Raw genomic sequence first — 19,911 nt, 5'->3', positions numbered from 1 at the left:
CCTCTTGTTATGAAGGCCAGCATGCTATTAGCTTTCTTCACTGCCGTCTATGCCTGCATGCTTGCTTTCATTGACTGATGTACAAGAACACCTAGATCTCGTTGTTCTTCCCCTTTACCTAACTTGACTCCATTTAGATAGTAATCTGCCTTCCTGTTCTTGCCACCAAAGTGGATAACCATACATTTATCCACATTAAATTGTATCTGCTATGCATCCGTCCACTCACCTAGCCTGTCCAAGTCACCCTGTATTCTCATAACATCCTCCTCACATTTCACACCGGCCACCCAGTTTTGTGTCATCAGCAAATTTGCTAATATTATTTTTAATGCCTTCATCTATATCATTAATGTATATTGTAAACAGCTGGAGTCCCAGCACTGAACCTTGTGGTACCCCACTGGTCACCGCCTGTCATTCCGAAAGGGACCCGTTTATCACTATCTTTTGCTTCCTGTCAGCTGGCCAATTTTCAATCCAAGTCAGTATTGTGCCCTCAACACCATGCTCCCTAACTTTGCTCACTAATCTCCTATGTGGGACTTTATCAAAGGCTCTCTGAAAGTCCAGGTATACTATGTCCATTGGCTCTCCCTTGCCCATCTGCATAGTCACATCCTCAAAAAATTCCAGAAGATTAGTCAAGCACGATTTCCTCTTTGTAAATTGATGCTGACTCTGACCTATCCTGTTACTGCTATCCAAATGAGTCGTAATTTCATCTTTTATAATTGACTCCAGCATCTTTCCCACCACTGGCGTCAGGCTAACCATTCTATAATTCCCTGTTTTCTCTCTCTCCCTCCCTCCTTGAAAAGTGGGACAACATTAGCCACCCTTCAACCCATAGGAACTGATCCTGAATCTATAGAACATTGGAAAATGATCACCAATGCATCCACAATTTCTAGAGCCACCTCCTTCAGTACCCTGGGATGCAGACCATCAGGTCCCAGGGACTGATCAGCCTTCAGACCAAACAGTCTCTCCAACACCATTTCCAGCCTAATATAAATTCCCTTCAGTTCATCCATTACCCTAGGTCCTTCAGCGACTATTACATCTGGTTGATGGCTTGTGTCTTCCCCATTGAAGACTGGTCCAAAGTATCTATTCAACTCTTCTGCCATTTCCTGGTTCCCCATAATAAATTCACCCGTTTCTGTCTTCAAGGGCCCGAGTTTAGTCTTAACCATTTTTTTTTTTACTTTTCACATATCTAAAAAAGCTTTTATTATCCTCCTTTATATTTTTTGGCCAGTTTGCCTTCGTACCTCATTTTTTTTTATATTTTTTGGCCAGTTTGCCTTCGTACCTCATTTTTTCTCCACGTATTGCCTTTTTAATTATTCCCTACTGCTCTTTAAATGTTTCCCAGTCTTCCAGCTTCCCGCTCATCTTTGCTATGTTATACTACTTCTCTTTTATCTTTATATGGTCCTTAACTTCCCTCATCAGCCACGGCCACCCCTGCCTCCCCTTAGGATCTTTCTTCCTCTTTGGAATGACTGATCCTGCACCTTCTGAATTATACCCAGAAATACCTGCCATTGTTGTTCCACTGACATCCCTTCTAGGGTATTGCACCATTGAACTTTGGCCAGCTCCTCCTTCATAGCTCCATAGTTCCCTTTGTTCAACTGCAATACTAACACTTCTGATTCTCCCTTCTCCCTCTCAAATTGTAGATTAACATTTATCATATTATGGTCACTACCTCCTGATGGCTCCTTTACTTCAAGATCCTTGATCAAATCCGGCTCGTTGCACAACACCAGATCCAGAATTGCCTTCTCCCTGATAGGCTCCAGTACAAGCTGTTCTAAGAATCCATATCAGAGGCACTGAATAAACTCCCTTGCTTGGGGTCCAGTACCATCCTGATTCTCCCAGTCTACCTGCATGTTGAAATCCCCCATAACAATTGTAGAAATATCTTTGCGACAGGCCAATTTCAACTCCTTATTCAACTTATACTCTACATCCAGACTACTGTTTGAGGCCCTGTAGATAACGCACATTAGGGTTTTTCTACCCTTAGAATTTCTCACTATCCATACTGACTCTACATCTTCTGATTCTATGTTCCCCCCTCGCAAGGGACTGACTATTATTCCTCACCAATAGGGCCACCCCACCCCCTCTGCCAGTCAGTCTGCCCTTACAATAGCACGTATAGCCTTGAATATTCCCAGCACTGTCCACTTGAAGCCACGACTCAGTTATCCCAACATCATACCTGCCAATTTCCAACAGAGCCTCAAGCTCATCCACCTTATTTCTTAGGCTTCGTGCATTCATATATAACTTCCTATCAATCCCTATTTCACTTGACAATACTGTTTGATCCCTGCTTGAGTTTTCTGCTCCATAGATTCTGTTGTCTTTCTTAACTTCTCTTACTCTAACGTTCCCTTTAGCTTCCCACCTGCATGACAGTGGCAAACCTGCCTGCCAGAATGCTGGTCCTCCACCTATTAAGGTGCAACCTGTCCCTCTTAGATAATTTATCCTTACCGCAAAACATACTCCAGTGATCCAAGAATTTAAATCCTTGCTTCCTGCACCAGTTCCACAGCCACACATTCAAGTCCATTATCTCCCTGTTTCTGACCTCTCCAGCCCGAGGAATTTGAAGCAAACCAGAGATAACCACCCTGGAAGTCCTGCTTTTCAGCCTTCTTCCGAGTTCTCTGAAGCCCCGCTGTAGAATGTCACTCCTCTTCTTCTCGACGTCATTTGTGCTGACTTGCACCACCACCTCTGGCTCTTCACCTTTGCCCTTGAGGATTCCCTGCACTCAGTGTCAGTGATGTCCTGGATCCTGGCACCAGGTAGGCAACACACTATCCTCAAATCCTGCCTGTTGCAGCAGAAGTCCCTCTCACTATGGAGTCCCCTACTACCACAGATCTGCATGATGTCTGACTACTCGTCTCTGCCTCCACGCCAATTTTTCGATTGGCAGACCTGTCCACCTCTCGGACTGGCAGTGTCGTCTGTCTCAACAGTTTCCAAGAGATTCAACCTGTTCACGAGAGGTACTTTCCCCGGGGTCTCTTGTACTTGAATCATCTCTTCCTTCCTCATCGTCATCTCCCTTCTTCTCTCTTCTGTTATGCTCGGTGTAATGACCTCGCTGAAGGTCCTGTCCAGAAAATTCTCGTTCTCTCAGATGAGCCTGAGGTCATCTAGTTCATTCTTCAATGCTGCAACACACTCCTTCAGAAGCTGAATGCGTACACACTTTCCACAGCTATAGGAGCCAGAGACACCACATCATGCACGCAGCACACTGAATCAGCTTGGCAGTCATGTCTTCAAGAGAAAGTGAGGGCTACAGATGCTGGAGATCAGAGCTGAAAATGTGTTGCTGGAAAAGCGCAGCAGGTCAGGCAGCATCCAAGGAACAGGAGACGTTTCAGAGAACACCTCTGGGACACCCGGACCAACCAACCCAACCACCCCGTAGCCCAACACTTTAACTCCCCCTCCCACTCCACCAAGGACATGCAGATCCTTGGACTCCTCCATCGGCAGACCATGGCAACATGACGGTTGGAGGAAGAGCGCCTCATCTTCTGCCTGGGAACCCTCCAACCACAAGGGATGAACTCGGATTTCTCTAGTTTCCTCATTTCCCCTCCCCCCACCTTGTCTCAGTCAAATCCCTTGAACTCAGCACCACCTTCCTAACCTGCAATCATCTTCCTGACCTCTCCGCCCCCACCCCACTCCGGCCTATCACCCTCACCTTGACCTCCCTCCACCTATCGCATTTCCAAAGCCCCTCCCCCAAGTCCCTCCTCCCTATCTTTTATCTTAGCCTGCTGGACCCACTTTCCTCATTCCTGAAGAAGGGCTTATGCCTGAAACATCGATTCTCCTGTTCCTTGGATGCTGCCTGACCTGCTGCGCTTTTCCAGCAACACATTTTCAGCTCAGTCATGTATTCACCCTCTTCAACTGTAGCATGATCTCCTCACTCAGTCTGTTCGCCGAAGACTCCTGAGCCAAAGACTCACACTTTTCTCACCAGACACTTCCCTCGACCTCCTTTTTCTATGGGCTCTTAATTAGGTCAGAGGAGGAGAGTGGGAGGGAAGCCCTACTGTGTAGGACCTGGGGCCTGGAACACACCTACTTAAATAGAACTCACTAACGTTCCCAACAGTCTCTGTACTCCGACCTCACTCCCATCCAGCTCCTACCACTTTCTGCTGCAAAAACAATACTAGTCACCGGTGTCTAAAAGAATGAGGGAGGGGAGGATTCTATGCTATTAAAACAGTGCAAAAGAGCATGGGAACAGTAGCTTCACAAAGAGAAGGAGGCCAGCAGCAGTGGGGGCTAAAAAATAATCGACAGCACGAGTTCAAATTTCAACCTATTTGTGTCTGACAGGAAAACAGGCATGTAATTCGTGGATATTTCTGTCATGTCTCTCTTGGTTGGCTGAGTGGAGACTTTATTGAAGCTGAAGAATGCAGTTACAAGTTCACTTTTAAAATATTTAACATATAAATTGATTAATTTAGTAGAATAGAGATGGATGGCTATCCAAAGAGTTTTCAACACTCTTTGAAAATATTTAAAGATGGGGTCAATCTACATTTGAATTATTATGGAATTGATGAGCATTCATGAAGAAGGAGTTGAAGTCTGGGGCAGATCAACCATTATCTTGTGAATGGCAGAGCAAACTCGGTCTAATCCTGCTTCTATTTCTTATGTCCTTGAACCTTTCTCCACTGGTTGTCAATCCACTTATGAGTGGGAGCAGTTTCTCTCTATCTCCACTTTCCAATCAATTTATGGCTTAAAAAACTATTATCAGTTCCCCTCTCAGCCTTCACCTGTCCAAAGAAAACTGTCTCAACATCCTCATTCTTTTCTCATAACTGAAGTTTTTAATCTCTGGGATCATTCTTGTAAAATGTTTTGGCACTCTTTCCAATGTGTTCATCTACATACTGTTCTCCGTAAGTTAGCATACCCTTTTATCTCTTGCAATCTATGCTCTTATTAACAAAGCCTCAAATACTGTACGCTGTATTAACTGTTCTCTCCTTCCACTGTTACTGACTTACACCATATACAACCAGATTTCTCTACTCTTGTACACCCTTCAGAACAGTTCCCTTTAGTTTAATATTTAATGTTCTTGATGCCAAAATGTGTCATCTTACACTTCTCCACGTGGAACTTCACCCTCCCACTTCACCAATTTGTCAATGCCTCTTTGAACTATCCACACTGTCCTCTTCACAGTTTACAATACTCCCAAGTTTTGTATTGTCTGCGAGTTTTAAATTGTCCCCTGCACACCAAGATCTAGAACTTATATATATATCAGGAAAAGTAAGGGTTTTAATACCAACACCTGGGGAATTCCATTTCCAGCCTTCTTCCAACCCAAAAAATATCCATGAATCCTTTCTGTTTGCTCCCCCTATTGTTTTAATCGATGTTCTTCACAAGTCTTTGGTGTGGTAGGAAAAACAGCAAAATGGACTATTACTTAAGTGGTGAAAAATTGCACCACGCTGCTATGCAGAAGGACCTGTTTGTCCCTGTGCATGAATCAAGAAAAGTTGATTTGCAGGTGCAGCAGATAATTAAGAAGGCAAATAAAATATTGTGCTTCATTGCTAGAGGGATGGAGTTTAAAATTAGGGAGGTTATGCCGCAGCTGTATACGGTACTGGGGAGGCCACGCCTGGGATACTGTGCACAGATTTGGTTTCCTTCCTTGAGAAAGGATGTACTGGCACTGAAAGGTGTGCAGAGGACAGAACGTTTACTAAGTTGATTCTGGAGTTGAGGGGTTTGGCTTATTGAGAGAGATTGTGTAGACTGAGACTATATGCATTGGAATTTAGTAGAACGAGAGAGGATCTTATAGAAACAGAAAATTATAAAGGGAGTAGTTAAAATAGAAGCAGGAAAGTTGTTTCCTCTGGCGAGTGAAACTAGAACTAAGGGGTATGGCCTCAAAATTAGGGGGAATCAGATTTAGGACTGACTTAAGAAGGAACTTCTTCACCCAAACATTTGTGAATCTGTAGAATTCCCTGCCCAGTGAAGCAGTTGAGGCTACCTCATTGAATGATTTAAGGCAAAGACAGATGGATTTTTGAACAGTAAAGTAAGTCAGGGTTATGGTTAGTGGGCGGTAATTGGAGCTGTGTTCATGTAAAGATTAGCCATGATCTTATTAACTGGTGGAGTAGGTTCGAGGTGCTAGATGGCCTACTCCTGGAGTCATACAGTCATGGAGTCCTACAGCATGGAAACAAGCCCTTTGGCCCAAACTGGACCATACCGACTAAAATGTCTATCCATGATAACCCCATTTCCCTGCACTTGGCCCATATCCTTCTAATCCTTTCCTATCCATGTACATGTCCAAATGTCTTTTAAATGTTGTTAATGGACCCACCTCAACCACTTCTGCTGGCAGCTCAGTTCATATGCGTACCACCCTCTGTCTAAAAAAACTTGCCCTCAGATTCCTTTTTATTCTTTCCCCTCTAACGTTAAACTGATGCCCTCTAGTCCTCGATTCCTCAACCCTGGGAAAAAGATTGAGCGCATCACTCTAACCATGCCTCTTATGAATGTATTCACATCTATGAGGTTCCCACTCAGTCTACTACGCTCTAAAGGAAATCGTCCTAGCTTGTCCAACCTCTCCCAATAACTCAGACCATTGAGTCCTGGCTACAGCATTGTAATTTTTTAATGTTCTTATATTCTTACTGTTCCAAATTTTTTTTGGAAGTCCAAATACAACACATTAATAGCATTCCCTCACCAACATTCAAAATTTCAGCAAGTTAGTTCAAAATATTTTTTCCCTTAACAAGTCAAATCTCTTACACATTAAACTATATTCTTCCATGTGACTTTCCAATTACGAATAATTGTTTCTAGAAATTCCCCACTATCAAAGTTAAAATTCTGAGTCTATAATTGCTAAGCTTATCTTTACAATGTATTTAAATATGAGCATTATGTTTGCAATTCTCCATTGCTCAGGTACCATTCCAGGGTCAGGGAAGACTGAAAGATTATTGTCAATGCTTCAGAAATTTTCACTCTCACTCCTAACAATACCTTAGAATGCATTCGTCAGGTCCTTATCAACTTACCAACTTTAAACATTGACAGCTGATCTAATATACTTCTTTCTCAATTTTACACTTTTCTTGCGACTGAGTTTGCTCCTCTGTTATTGTGGCATGCATAGTATCTGCCTCCTGGGTACAAACAGATGAAAAACATACACCTAAAACCTTTCCAATGCCTCCTACCTCCACATGTAGATACTTTCTTTGATCCAGAATTGGACCCATTTCTCCTTTTTACCACCCTATTCCTGAATAGCTGATAAAGGATGTTAGATGGTGCTTTTTTCAAAATCCCTCTTTGCTTCTCTTATTTGCTTTTTGACCTCCCTTCTGAATATTCTAAATATAGCTTGGCTCTCAAACGTATTTACTCCTATCACTTTTCCTTAATATTTTCTTTATTTGTATTTCATTCGTCATTCAGGGATCTCTGGATTTGTTTGTCCTACGTTTCCCTTGAATGTTCAGGGTCTGTTTCCATGCTGTATGACTCTATGACTCTACCTATTCTCCACTTTGAAGGAAGCCCACTGTTCAGGTACAGCTTCTCTGACCAACCGTTTCACTCTATCTGAACCAGGTCTGTCCTTACCACTCACAACCCCCACCACATACCCCACCCCCATGGAGATCAGGCTGTCCGCCAGTTGGTTATTCTTATTCTTGATTTTTTTTTGTCATTTTCCAGCATTGTCCTAAACCATATGATACAATGATCCCTGTCATTTTGTATCATGAATATTCCCAATACTCTTCATAACAATCCAAGCAGCAAATCATAATAAAGGGTAATTTCAACTTGCTTGACCTCCAATTACAAACATATATGAACAAGGAATTCCAAAACATTCTGGCTGCTAATTAGTCTCTACCATCAGAAGATTGGTACATATGACAATGGTATATAAGAGCTACACGTTGAAAAAAGCATGATATGTTTATTTGAATAGAAACAACTTGCAAGGATAAGGGGAAAAGGCAGGTGAATGGCACGACATCATTATGGTGATTAGAAAGTCCATGCAGACATAATGGGTTAATTGTCCTCCTTCTGCCTCATAGCAATTCTGTGATTCTGTGATTGATACCCATTTCTGTACTACCTCAGAGCTTTGCATCAGTGCAATAAAGGAAACGTGTCCAAAACTCAAATAAAGTTCATGATTAGATAAGGAAGTGACTATGGAGCTGCCCTGATACCAAAGTAATTTAATTCCTAAACTTCATTAAATATGAATGGAGAAATTCTGACAATTGTTGTAGCCAATGAACTCTTAAGTACCATTTCTCAGTCTTACGTTAAGAAGCAGAATCTTTTAAAGCAAAATTAAATAATCGATTTCAGCTCTTTCTGGATAATTTATTGGAATCCTCTTTCAGAAACCCTACCTCCAGCTTTTGCTTTGGAAGTGGCAGTGCCTGTACAAGAGCATTTCCATACCACGCTCTCTTGGTCAATGTGTAGGTCTGCTCCTTCACCTCAAGTAACAGCCACAAGCAAAATCTCCTACGGCTTTGCAAAATTGCAAAATGAAGCAGTGCTATGATGAGACAATAGATATTTGAAGTCAGAAGAGACGTTTGATAGATGAGGTCATGGCAATTTTACATACAAATCAATGGGCATTAAATAACCTTCATCAGAACGTTTGACACCTAGATGTTTGAGATTTGCTTGACTTATCCAAGCCATCAACTGTTACTTAGGTCACCGCTTGAAGAATGTTAAGTTTTAAACAAAAAGGAGAAACATGTTGGTTATATTCTGAGGATACTATCAGTAGAACCAATGTTCAAACTGTAGAGTAACTTTATCAAAGGTAGAAGTTACATTCTAGAGGAGATGCAGTTCAAGTGGCCTTGGCAAGTTGCTAAAGCACATCAAAAACGTTTTCTTTATCCTAAGGGGTGCCTCAGCTTTGAGGCTGTCTCCCCAACATCTTGCAGCATCAACAATAGCTACTACATGTAGCGGTACTGGTGAGACCGATGAACTACTGACCTTAATAAACCCACCAACTCTCAAAGGTGGACCACTGACCTCAAATGGTGGCTTCTTAACTAGTTCCAAGTTTAGCTCTTGCTTTCAGCCTGAGTGGTATGACGTTTTGCCTCATAAAATGGGTCCAACATTTCAGGTCACTAACCTTTCATCAGAACTCAATGCATTTCATAATGTTCAGATAGTCTCCATTATTCTGGTGATTTCAAAATGCATGATTTTATCCACATTTCCTTCCCCTCTAACACATTGTTTTAAGTGAAACCTAATACTTGTAAGTAATGTCAGGTAGAAACCCTCTGTAACAAGCAACACGCCCTAACATCAAACACCCAATGTCATCTATTTTAATGCCATTGCTATGCTGACTACACTTGATTCCACACATCCTGTAGTGTTGAAACAATGGGAATTTTGCAGAGTTCTTTCTGTACAGATCTTGAATAAGCTATTTTAGAAGAGTGATACATCCACTTTAAACATTGTGAGTTAATGTCTGCATTAATTGATAGAAGTATCATATGAATCTGTTAAAGGATTTTCCAGCAATATCAACAATGATCACATCTATATTTGCTGAAAACTTTGGTTTTTCAGTTGCTCTGATAAGAGGTAAAATTATCTGTACTGCAGAAATTGTTGTGATGGTATTTGAGGTTTCTTTGGAAGTTGTGAAGGCATTGCAGTCATTTAGTAACTGTGATAAGTATTCATCATGGTAACTGATACAGTTTCTGGCAACATGAGGGCTTTTCACATTGATCTTATTTAAGTCATACTCCAAGAACTCAGATAATGATTAGGATGCTTGTTACTCAGAAATTCAGATTTTATCACGAACCTTTTCAGAAATATCTCCAGAGTTCTACAGTAGCAAATCTGCTGTACTTGCTTGACAGTCTTGGTCTCAATTTGGATGATGAATCAAAGGAAAATCTTCAATCAATACTCCAAATTATGAGGTTTCAGATCTGGACAATCTAGGATTATTTTTTGATTAACTACATAGCCTGAAATTGGGTGAGGGACTGAAACTGATACCTGAGCAAAGAGTGAGAGTCCATGGAGATGAAAATCATATGAAGTTCAGGCATAAGACACAATTTACACTGCTCTGTTTTAACTTTGGTGTGATAGTGAAATTGCTTGATGTCAGATGTGTAAACATGAACTTCAGCTTACAGGAGCACTGTGAAATGGGGGAGCAGCTTTGAAGTATAGATTTCTCAAAATTTCTCAATTTTTCTTTCCCTTTAGGTTTCCTGTGCAAAGCCAATCTGATTGATAAGATGGAGACCTTTTGGGCAGGAAATATTATAACACAAGGCGACAACACCCAAGCTGGACGTGAGCAGGTAGGACTGGTTGGATTGGAGACTGATTAGACATGGCAGTCAATGGATCAAATTGTAGAATGGGTCAAATCACAGTTTATTATGACAGCAAGGTAGGGTTTACTGGGTAATTTCAGGATTTGAAAAACATTCCCACTCCTCCAGGCCCACAAATCGTGCTGTAAAGTCACTTACCTTGTGGAATTGGCCTTTGTCTGCTCTTTTTAGCTCCCTTTGATTAAAAATACAATCACTATTAAAGTTAAGACAAACATCCACATAAGAGGTCTTGTGGTACTGTGATTATTATCCTCCCTCCACGTCCACCACTATTGCAGTTCTGGCTTCAATTCAAATCCCACTTCAGGACTTAATGTCTGTTGAGGGTGCATCATAACACAGCTAAACAGATTGTTTAATAATTTATAAGTCCTTCTGTGAATAGAATTTTAGAAATAGAATTAGAATTAGCTTTTATTGTCAGATGCACTGAAATGAGGATATCTGGTCAGCATGGACAAATTGCACCAAAGGGTCTGTTTCCATGCTTTATGTCTCTATGACTCTATGAGTACAGTGAAAAGTTTATAAGTCGTAACTTACAACACCATCTTAGGTACAAAGGTACCCAGATACAGCTTCTTCAGTTACAAGTTTAATTACAGTATAACAGTTTCATCACATACCGTGCCATCTTAGGTACAAAGTACCTAGGTACAATCCTTAGTTACAGAATAGAGAAATTAAGTAAAAAAAGTTACATTACAGCTAAACAAACTATGACCATAGGTCAGAACAACAAGAAACAAAGTTAAAAAGGCAAACATCACCATCTCTCTCCAAGGGCTCACCGCAGCAGACCAGTGCAGGAGGCCTCCATGTGTTTGACTGCCAGCTGCTGCCCCCACTCCAGTCCAGGCTGCTGTCCCACTCCACTCTGGGCCACTGGTCAATGGCATCCCAGCTACAGGTCGCCAACCACCAACCCCACTTCGGAGGCCATGAGTCAGAGGTAGTGGAGGTTGTCCAAAGCTTAAGTCTGAGAAGACAGAAGAGGAGAAGAAAAACACAGAAGGGACGAAAAGAGGAAGAAAAAACAGAAAAAGAACAGGCAGAATAGATCAGCTCCAGCTGGACTGTCCAACTCTGCTACCATCTTTGGGACGAATGCTTGGTAGGAGCAGGAGAGTTTTCCCCCAGTCAGCCAGGACTGTATGCTGGCTACAGCATAACAGACCCCATATAAGACTCCACATGTAGGTGCTTCCATGGGCAAAAATCACTTATGGTTCCAAGGAACTACCACACATTCATATCCTCATTAAGTTATTTAAATGACTAACCCACTTCATGTAAATGAATGCATTTGAGACTGATTGGGTTCCTGTTCAGATATTGTGCACCTTTCCTTATGACCTAATGTTAATGCGCTATTTTTGGGAGTTAAGATTCAATGTTTGATCTAAATGTGCCCGTAATCAGCTTTTGTAATAAAACCATAAAAACAGAAGCAGAAGTAGTCCATTTGGCCCATCTGGCCTGCTTCACCATTCAATAAAATCAGTTGACTTGACTTTTTTTTATTCACTCGTAGGACGTGGGTGTCGCTGGCTGGCCAGGATTTATTGCCCATCCCTAGTTGCCCTTGAGCTGAGTGTCTTGCTAGGTCATCTCAGAGGGCTGTTGCGAGTCAACCATATTGCTATAGGTCTGGAGTCATTTGTAGGCAAGACCAGGTGAGGGTGGCAGATTGGCAGATTTCCTTCCCTGAATTGATATTAGTGGAGCAGATGGGTTTGCCGACAACTGACAATGGTTGCATGGTAATCAATAGATTCTTGTTCATTCCACTTACTTGTCTGTCTCGCATAATCTTGATTTCCTTAGAGATGAACACTGTAAAACAGCTTCAAATCTTTTCAATGACCCAGCCTTCAATTCTCTCCTGCGTAGAGAATTCCAAATATTAATGAATTTCTGACAGAAAAAGGTCTTCTTCATTTTCAACAAGAAGACCCCTCATTTTGAAATTAGGAATCTTTGTGATGGCCCACTTGCCAATGGATATTTTTGATGCATTCCCAGGAAAGATGCAAAATCTGCTGCAAACACATCCATTTACATGAAGTGGGTGGTCATTTACATGGAAGTATATCACCATTCCTTCAGAATCGCTGGGTCAATATCCTGAAACTCACTTCCTACAGGCATCGTGAGTCTACCCACAGCAGGTGGACTGCAGTGGTTCAAGAAGGCAGCTCACCATCACCTCCTCAAGGGCAACTAGAGACGGGTAATAAATGCTGGCCAGCCAGTGACACCCCCATCCCACAAATGAATTTTCTTTTTAAAAAACTACTGAAATACATTTTGTTGAAAGTTTCCAGACTGCCCTTCAGCCTATATACATTGATAAATCAGGGAAGCTGGGACTGTTCACTTTGTTGGAAAGGAGGTTTATTCGAGGGTCCCAAAAAATGATGAAAATCACTGAGTTCAAGGAGTGCTGCCTCCACTTACATTTTTCTGTTTTTGCAAGGAGATGTATGTGGACATCCCAAATTTCATATGAGCTGACGATCTAAATGACTGATTCCATTTGCATCAAATTTTGGAAAATTGGAATGTTTAAAATATAGTTGTGAGGTATTTACAGAACCGTGTCTCCCATGCCACTGATGTGCCCTCAGTACATTTTCCTGGAACTTCTTCCCTCTCACTGGGTCTGTGCAAGCTCTCCTATTCTGCAGAATGGAATGGAGGAAGTTTGCTCAGAAGTGAAGCCCATTGGCCCATGAAGGTCTGGTGGGGAAATCCCAGGAGTACTTATGCCTGGATGGCCCAGATAAGCCAAGAGATTCTTGTCCACGGCAAATTGATCCTTCATGGCTTGAACCTCTAAGGGTCAGAGGGGGTTAGGTAGATTGGAGGTAGAGGGCCCGGTCACCCGAGTGTGAATCTTCCTCTGGTGGTAACCCCTGGCACTGCCTGGTCTATATGTGAGGATAGGGCACCTGGATTGAGGTCAAGGTACCCTGTCCTCCCTGCCACTACATACCTGGCTCACTTAAGCCTCTCTGTTCAATCTGATCTGCCCTGTGCATGAAGGTCCCTGAACGAAACTACTGAGTCCTCTCCTGGTGCCCAGTCTCTGGTGGTCATCTGAGTGACCAAGGAGGTTTCATCTTCACCCATCAGCAGAACAGTCACCAGCTTCCAATCCCACAATCTGTGCAGCTATAGACCTATCCTGCTGTTAGAGGCATGTAGGAAGGAGTCTTCCTTTGTTTCTCTCGAACCTCAACATTGTCATCCTCAGAATTCAAATGTGTATCTTCTGGGGGAGGCTGGTGCTTCTCTGCAGAAGTATCCGGGAGGTGAGCTGCATGTGTAAGACACAAGAGACAGAAGGCATCATGGTCAATGCTGTTCTCTGCATGACACTGACCGCATGGTTACCATAAGATTTACAATGGAATGAAGAGTGGTACTTACTCGGTTGCCAGGACTTGGATCTCTCTGCATCCCAGCACGAGCAATTCAAGTCTTCTCCTGAGGCTATGGATTCTCTCCTCTTGGAGGCCATGTACATGGATATCAGGCATACCCCACCCACAAAGTCGCTTTTCCCAGTTATGGGGTATCTTCTCCAGTAATTATATAAAGGAGGTAAGTGAGTAAGATATAAATGGATGGCATGATTGTTGTACTTGGAAAGTGTTCAGGTGTACCAAAATTGTGAAAAAGCAGCATGGTGGACATGCAAGGGTAGTGGTGTTAGAAGATGGAATGATAACAAGAGTGAAGAGTAGAGTGGTGCTGAAAAAAGGAAAATTGATGTTTCGGGCAAAAAGCCCTTCATCAGGAATGAGGCTGGGAGCCTCGGGGGTGGAAAGATAAATGGGAGGGGGATGGGGCTAGGGAGAAGGTAGCTGAGAGTGCAGTAGGTGGATGGAGGTGGGGTAAAGGTGATAGGTCGAAGGGGAGGGTGGAGCGGATAGGTGGGAAGGAAGATGGACAAGTAGGACAGGTCATGAGGACAGTGCTGAGCTGGAAGGTTGGAACTGGGGTAAGGTGTGGGGAAGGGAAATGAGGAAACTGATAAAGTCTAGTTTGATGCCATGGCGTTGAAGGGTCACGAGGCGGAAGATGAGGCGTTCTTCCTCCAAGTGTCAGGTGGTGAGGGAGTGGCAATGGAGGCCACCCAGGACCTGCATGTCTTCGGCAGAGTGGGAAGAGGAGTTGAAATGTTCGGCCACGAGGTGGTGGGGTTGATTGGTGCAGGTGTCCCGGAGATGTTCTCTGAAGAGCTCTGTGAGAATGCGTCTGGTCTCCCCAGTGTAGAGGAGACTACATCGGGAGCAATAGATACAATAAATGACATGTGTGGAAGTGCAGGAACTGAATGCACTTCAGAGTGTGGCACTTACCCTGGAGCGGTAGAGAAGGTCATTAACCTTCTTTCTGCACTGCAGCCCAGTCTTCTAGCACCCTGGAGATGCCACTGAGCCAGGTTGCAATCTCCATAGTCTGGAATGGAGAGCGTGGCTTGGTTTGCTCTATCAGTCCTCCAGGAAAAGGACTCCTCTCCTCTGACCACCCCAATGACTATGGCCTCTAGGTCCCTGTTGAAACTTGGCAAAACGTTCCCTTCTCAGCCAGCTCTCCTCACAGTCTCCAAAGCTGAGCAAAGGCGTTTCCAGGGGCCAGGGTTCCTTTAGCACACAACAGGTTTCAAAGATGGTGCAGATGCAAAAGAATGATGATCTCAAAGTGGATATCCATTGAGTGGTGAGCTCTTCCAGGAATGGCACATTATGATGGAACAGAAATCAGACTTGAGGGATGCCATAGAGGTACAGGCAGCAATTAAAGTGGCAGGTTTAGTTAAGTTACGACTGTACCTGACGGCGAGGTTCTCTCCAAACTACTCCGCATAACTTGGACTTAGCCAAAAAAGAGTAAGTTTTAGCCCCAGTTGTAAACACCACTTCAAAATTGAAACCAGGAAAATCCCTTCACTGTCAGCTGTACCAACAGTTTTGGCCTTGTGACATCTCAGAAAAGGAAGCTGGCATCCTGCTTTGGAGAAAGGCAGCTGGCATTACTGGTAGATAAGATGAGGGAGAGAAGGCCTGTCTTCTGGTTCCTGTGGAGTAGGCCATGGTCCTGGACAGAGCCAGCTGGACCCCAGACAGTGGCCCTGGTCAGTGATGTTTCACATATCAAGAGGAATGCACAGCAGTGCAACAAGTAGGTCTTTTGCATTGATCTTCTAAGCTTCTGCAATCAGCAAGGGAGTATATGGGACCATAGTGTTGGTATGGATAAGCATGAGGTATAGGTTGGGGTGGTGGGGGGGGGCGGGTAGGAGTTACGAATGGTAGGGAACAGAGTGATGCTTTATTTATTTTTTAACTAATTGCAGTACAATGCCAGTGCACCAAGGCAGGCCTTATACCCAACCAATCTCTGCAACCTGCAAACTTGTTTTAGTCACCTGACCCACATCCCAAAGATCCCACCACTGCATTACAAGAATCCCACCTTCTAATGCACTGGGTCCACCCAACATGGGAACAAATATTAATACACAATATTGATAAAGTGCTCAAAACCATTAGCGATCTGGACAGAGGAAATTGGGACAAATTGTTCCCGTTGAAAGAAAGATTGAGAATCAGAGGTATATTGAATTAGAGTGACTAGCAAAGAAGCAATGGCAGTGTGAAATAAAAACACTTTCAAATTGCGATTGCTGAGTATCAAGAACGCATGATCTGAAAGTGTGGTAAAGGCATACACAATCATCACTTTTAAAAGGGAATTGAATCATTATCTGAAGGGGGATTAGTTACAGGGCTACCCAGAGAAAAGCCGGGGAGAGGCACTCAGCAAATTTTGGTTGCAAAGGGCCAGCATAGATATAACAGGCCAATAGCCTTCCTCTGTGTTTTAATAGTTCAATGATGTTATGTCTTATAGTAGAAGTAGTGGAATTTTTATGCAGCAGGGTTCAGAGTTTTTAGCATTAAACAGAGTCTGCTTCACCTCCACTTTTTTTTCCATTAATATACTGACAGGGAGGGAATGAGCCACGATGGATACAATGCCTTTTAGCTAAAGAGTACTTATGACCAATATTCACTGAGATCAATGAATTTCCAGTGCTTGTATTGGTCATAGAAAAATATTACATCGCAATTATTGGTCAAAGCTGGAGGCTTGATCAACAAAGCAACAAATCAAAACTGGACTTCAGGTTTATTATGTGGGAGGAATTTCACTTAATCAAATGGCAAAACTATAAATAGGGATGAATGGTTAGCAAAGTGTCATAGCTACATAACTTATGTGAGAATCACCTTGACAAGAACCCAAGAGCAGCAATTCAGATTAAATGGTTACATTGATTGTTGAGTGAGCCCAGTAAAAGAAGACTGAGAACACAATACTAAGGTGAAGTATGAAAACATATTTTACAACAAACTGATAGTATGCTGTAGTAAACTGCATTGTTACTGTTATGAATAAGTAGCTGAATTATTGTTTCTGAAGTATTCAAACAATTGAACAAGTAACACTAATCAAAAATGTTTATGTTTCAGGTCTAACTCATTATGTTTCAGATGTTTTAATGTTTTACATTTAAAACAATGTGCGAGCCAATTCCATTTCACTTGCATGGTGACTGTAATGTGAAAATCCTTTATTGTTAGAAATGTGCTAATAATGACAATGAAGCTGTGTGTGGTCACTGATGCAAATATGATGATGCGTTACTTGAGTTCCGAATTAAATAACTTATTTTACAGCTTAAGGCACCTCACTTGCTGCAAATAACCATCAAGGAGTGATGGACCAGTTGTGAATTATCAATTCAGAATAATAAACATACTGATTCAGAAACTGGATCATTTTGCTTTGATTTGATTTATGTATCATCACATGTATCTTGTTACAAAAATATAGTGAAAAGTGTTGTATAGACATTTGATGAAGTATGCAAGTTGCAATTAGAGGAAAAAAGACAGATTATGATAGAAGCTAAAGGAAAAAGTTTTAATCAAGGTTTAATAATTAAAATGAAACTGATTCATAATTGGATATTGGACTGCAGTTCTAAGCATAAAGACATCACAGAGGCAGAGAGATGGTAGTTGAATCGACCTGGGTGCTATCCATGTAATCTGGAGCCCAGTGTGATGTCTTCAAATGACGTCAAACAGGCCACCATTTAGATGGAAGACAGGCAGCAAGAATAGATTTTTAAGAGGGGTGTTCTAGAGACAATGAAATTGTTTTGGAAGATACATCATGACTGGAGATTCTCGAGCTTTGATTAAATAGAAAGATGTGTAATCAGGAAAGTACAGTCCTACTCAGCTGGGCACCGAGAGAAAAAACAACAAACACAAGATGTTCATAGCAGGCTCAAAGAGAATGCTTCAAATTTGTTAGACATGTAAAAAAATCATGACGAATGATTCTCTATGGGCAGAGAACCATGATGAGCATGCAGGGAAGGCTTGTAGGGATGCAAAATACCAGAAGTGTAATGATAGCAACAAGGTCGGCCAGGTGGACCTCATAAAATAATGAGTTCCCTGATTGGGGCTGGTGTAGAGTCAGCGATGTACAACATGGAAGTAGACCCTTCAGTCCAACCTGTCCATGTCGACGAGATATCGTAACCTAATCTAGTCCCATTTGCCAGCACTTAGCCCATACCCCTCTAAACCCTATGTTTTCATATACCCATACAGATGCCTTTTAAATGTTGTAATTGTACCAGCCTCCACCACTTCCTCTGGCAGCTCATTCCAAACACGCACCACCCTCTGTGTGAAGACGTTGCCCCTTAGGTCCCTTTTAAATTTTTCCACTCTCACCCTAAACCTATGCCCTCGAGTTCCTGATTGCTGTGATCTAGATCCTTTATATGTATCAGGAATAGTAAGGGTCCCAATACTGATCCATGAGGAACTTGACAATTAATCTTCTTCCAGTCTGAAAAATATTCATTAACTATGACTCTCTGATTCCTATCTCTCGGCTGATTTTGTAACCATATTGCTCCTGTCCCTTTTATTCAAAGACATATAACTTTCCTTACAAGCATGTTACGGAGCACTGTATTGAGTACTCTTTAAATATACATAGACACCACATCAATTGAGCTGCTGACTCAATAACCCTTTTTGTTACCTCTTCAAAGAAACTCCAGCAAGTTAGTTAGATCCAATTTTCCAAATCAATCCATGTTTTTCAATTTGACAATTAACTCTGTCCCAAATAATTGTTTGGGAAGCAAATCACCAAAATTAAACTGGTATATAATTCATGAATGTGATGTAATGTTTGCAATTCTCCTGCCCTCTGGCATGACCCCTGAATCTAGAGTTGAAACTTTATTGCTGGAACAGCACAGCAGGTCAGGCAGCATCCAGGGAACAGGAGATTCGACGTTTCGGGCACAGGCCCTTCTTCAGGAATGAAGAAGGGCCTGTGCCCGAAACGTCGAATCTCCTGTTCCCTGGATGCTGCCTGACCTGCTGTGCTGTTCCAGCAATAAAGTTTCAACTTTGATCTCCAGCATCTGCAGACCTCACTTTCTCCTTGAATCTAGAGAAACTTTAGAGATAATCATCAGTGTCAATCACCTGCAATTTCCACTCTCACTTCCTTCAAAATCCGTGGATGCATTTTATCCAGTCCAACTGTCTCCTAAATTTTAGTACCTAAAGCTTATCCAATAATTCCTCTTTGTCAACTTTACACCCTCCTAGTGACTGAGTTTCCTCCTCTGTCACCAGACTAGACTGACCTGGGCAGCATCTGCTTTGTCGGTAAAGTCAAATGCAAAGTATCTACTGAACCATTAGCTATACATCTTGTCTCTGTTTTTTTGGTCCCTAATTAGCCATATAGTTCCTCTTATCACCTTTCTCACTTAATGTGCCGACAGACAACCTTGGAATTTCCTTTTATGTTAGCTGCCAGTCTTTTTGATAATCCTTCTATTTAAAGGTCCAGGATTCATTCAAGAACAGGTATGAGGATGGATGCCTGCTTCTGTTCATTAAGTAAGACAGAGATCACTGACCAAGCATGTGGATGAGGGTAGAGCAGTGGATGTAGTGTACATGGATTTTAGTAAGGCATTTGATAAGGTTCCCCATGGTAGGCTTATGCGGAATGTCAGGAGGCATGAGATAGAGGGACATTTGGCCAGTTGGATAGAAAACTGGCTAACCGGTCGAAGTCAGAGAGTGGTGGTAGATGGTAAATATTCAGCCTGGAGCCCAGTTACAAGTGGAGTTCCGTAGGGATCAGTTCTGGGTCCTCTGCTGTTTGTAATTTTTATTAATGACTTGGAAGAGGGAGTCGAAGGGTGGGTCAGTAAATTTGCAGACGATACGAAGATTGGTGGAGTTGT

The 19,911-nt window shown here is 42.3% G+C and overlaps 1 protein-coding gene across 2 annotated transcripts in view; it reads left to right on the top strand.

The window, feature by feature from the left end:
• slc14a2 (solute carrier family 14 member 2) overlaps window positions 1-19,911 on the top strand; it is a 118,117-nt gene that overhangs the window by 24,589 nt on the left and 73,617 nt on the right. For both annotated transcript variants that reach the window (XM_043686191.1, XM_043686250.1), the window contains exon 2: window positions 10,396-10,493. In XM_043686191.1, coding sequence (XP_043542126.1) covers window positions 10,428-10,493 — 66 coding nt within the window. In that variant the 5' untranslated portion in view covers window positions 10,396-10,427. The remainder of the gene's footprint in view (window positions 1-10,395; window positions 10,494-19,911) is intronic.

Source organism: Chiloscyllium plagiosum, chromosome 1 (genome assembly GCF_004010195.1).
Source record: "Chiloscyllium plagiosum isolate BGI_BamShark_2017 chromosome 1, ASM401019v2, whole genome shotgun sequence".
Lineage (NCBI taxonomy): Eukaryota > Metazoa > Chordata > Chondrichthyes > Orectolobiformes > Hemiscylliidae > Chiloscyllium > Chiloscyllium plagiosum.
This window is presented reverse-complemented; position numbering and strand designations above follow the sequence as displayed.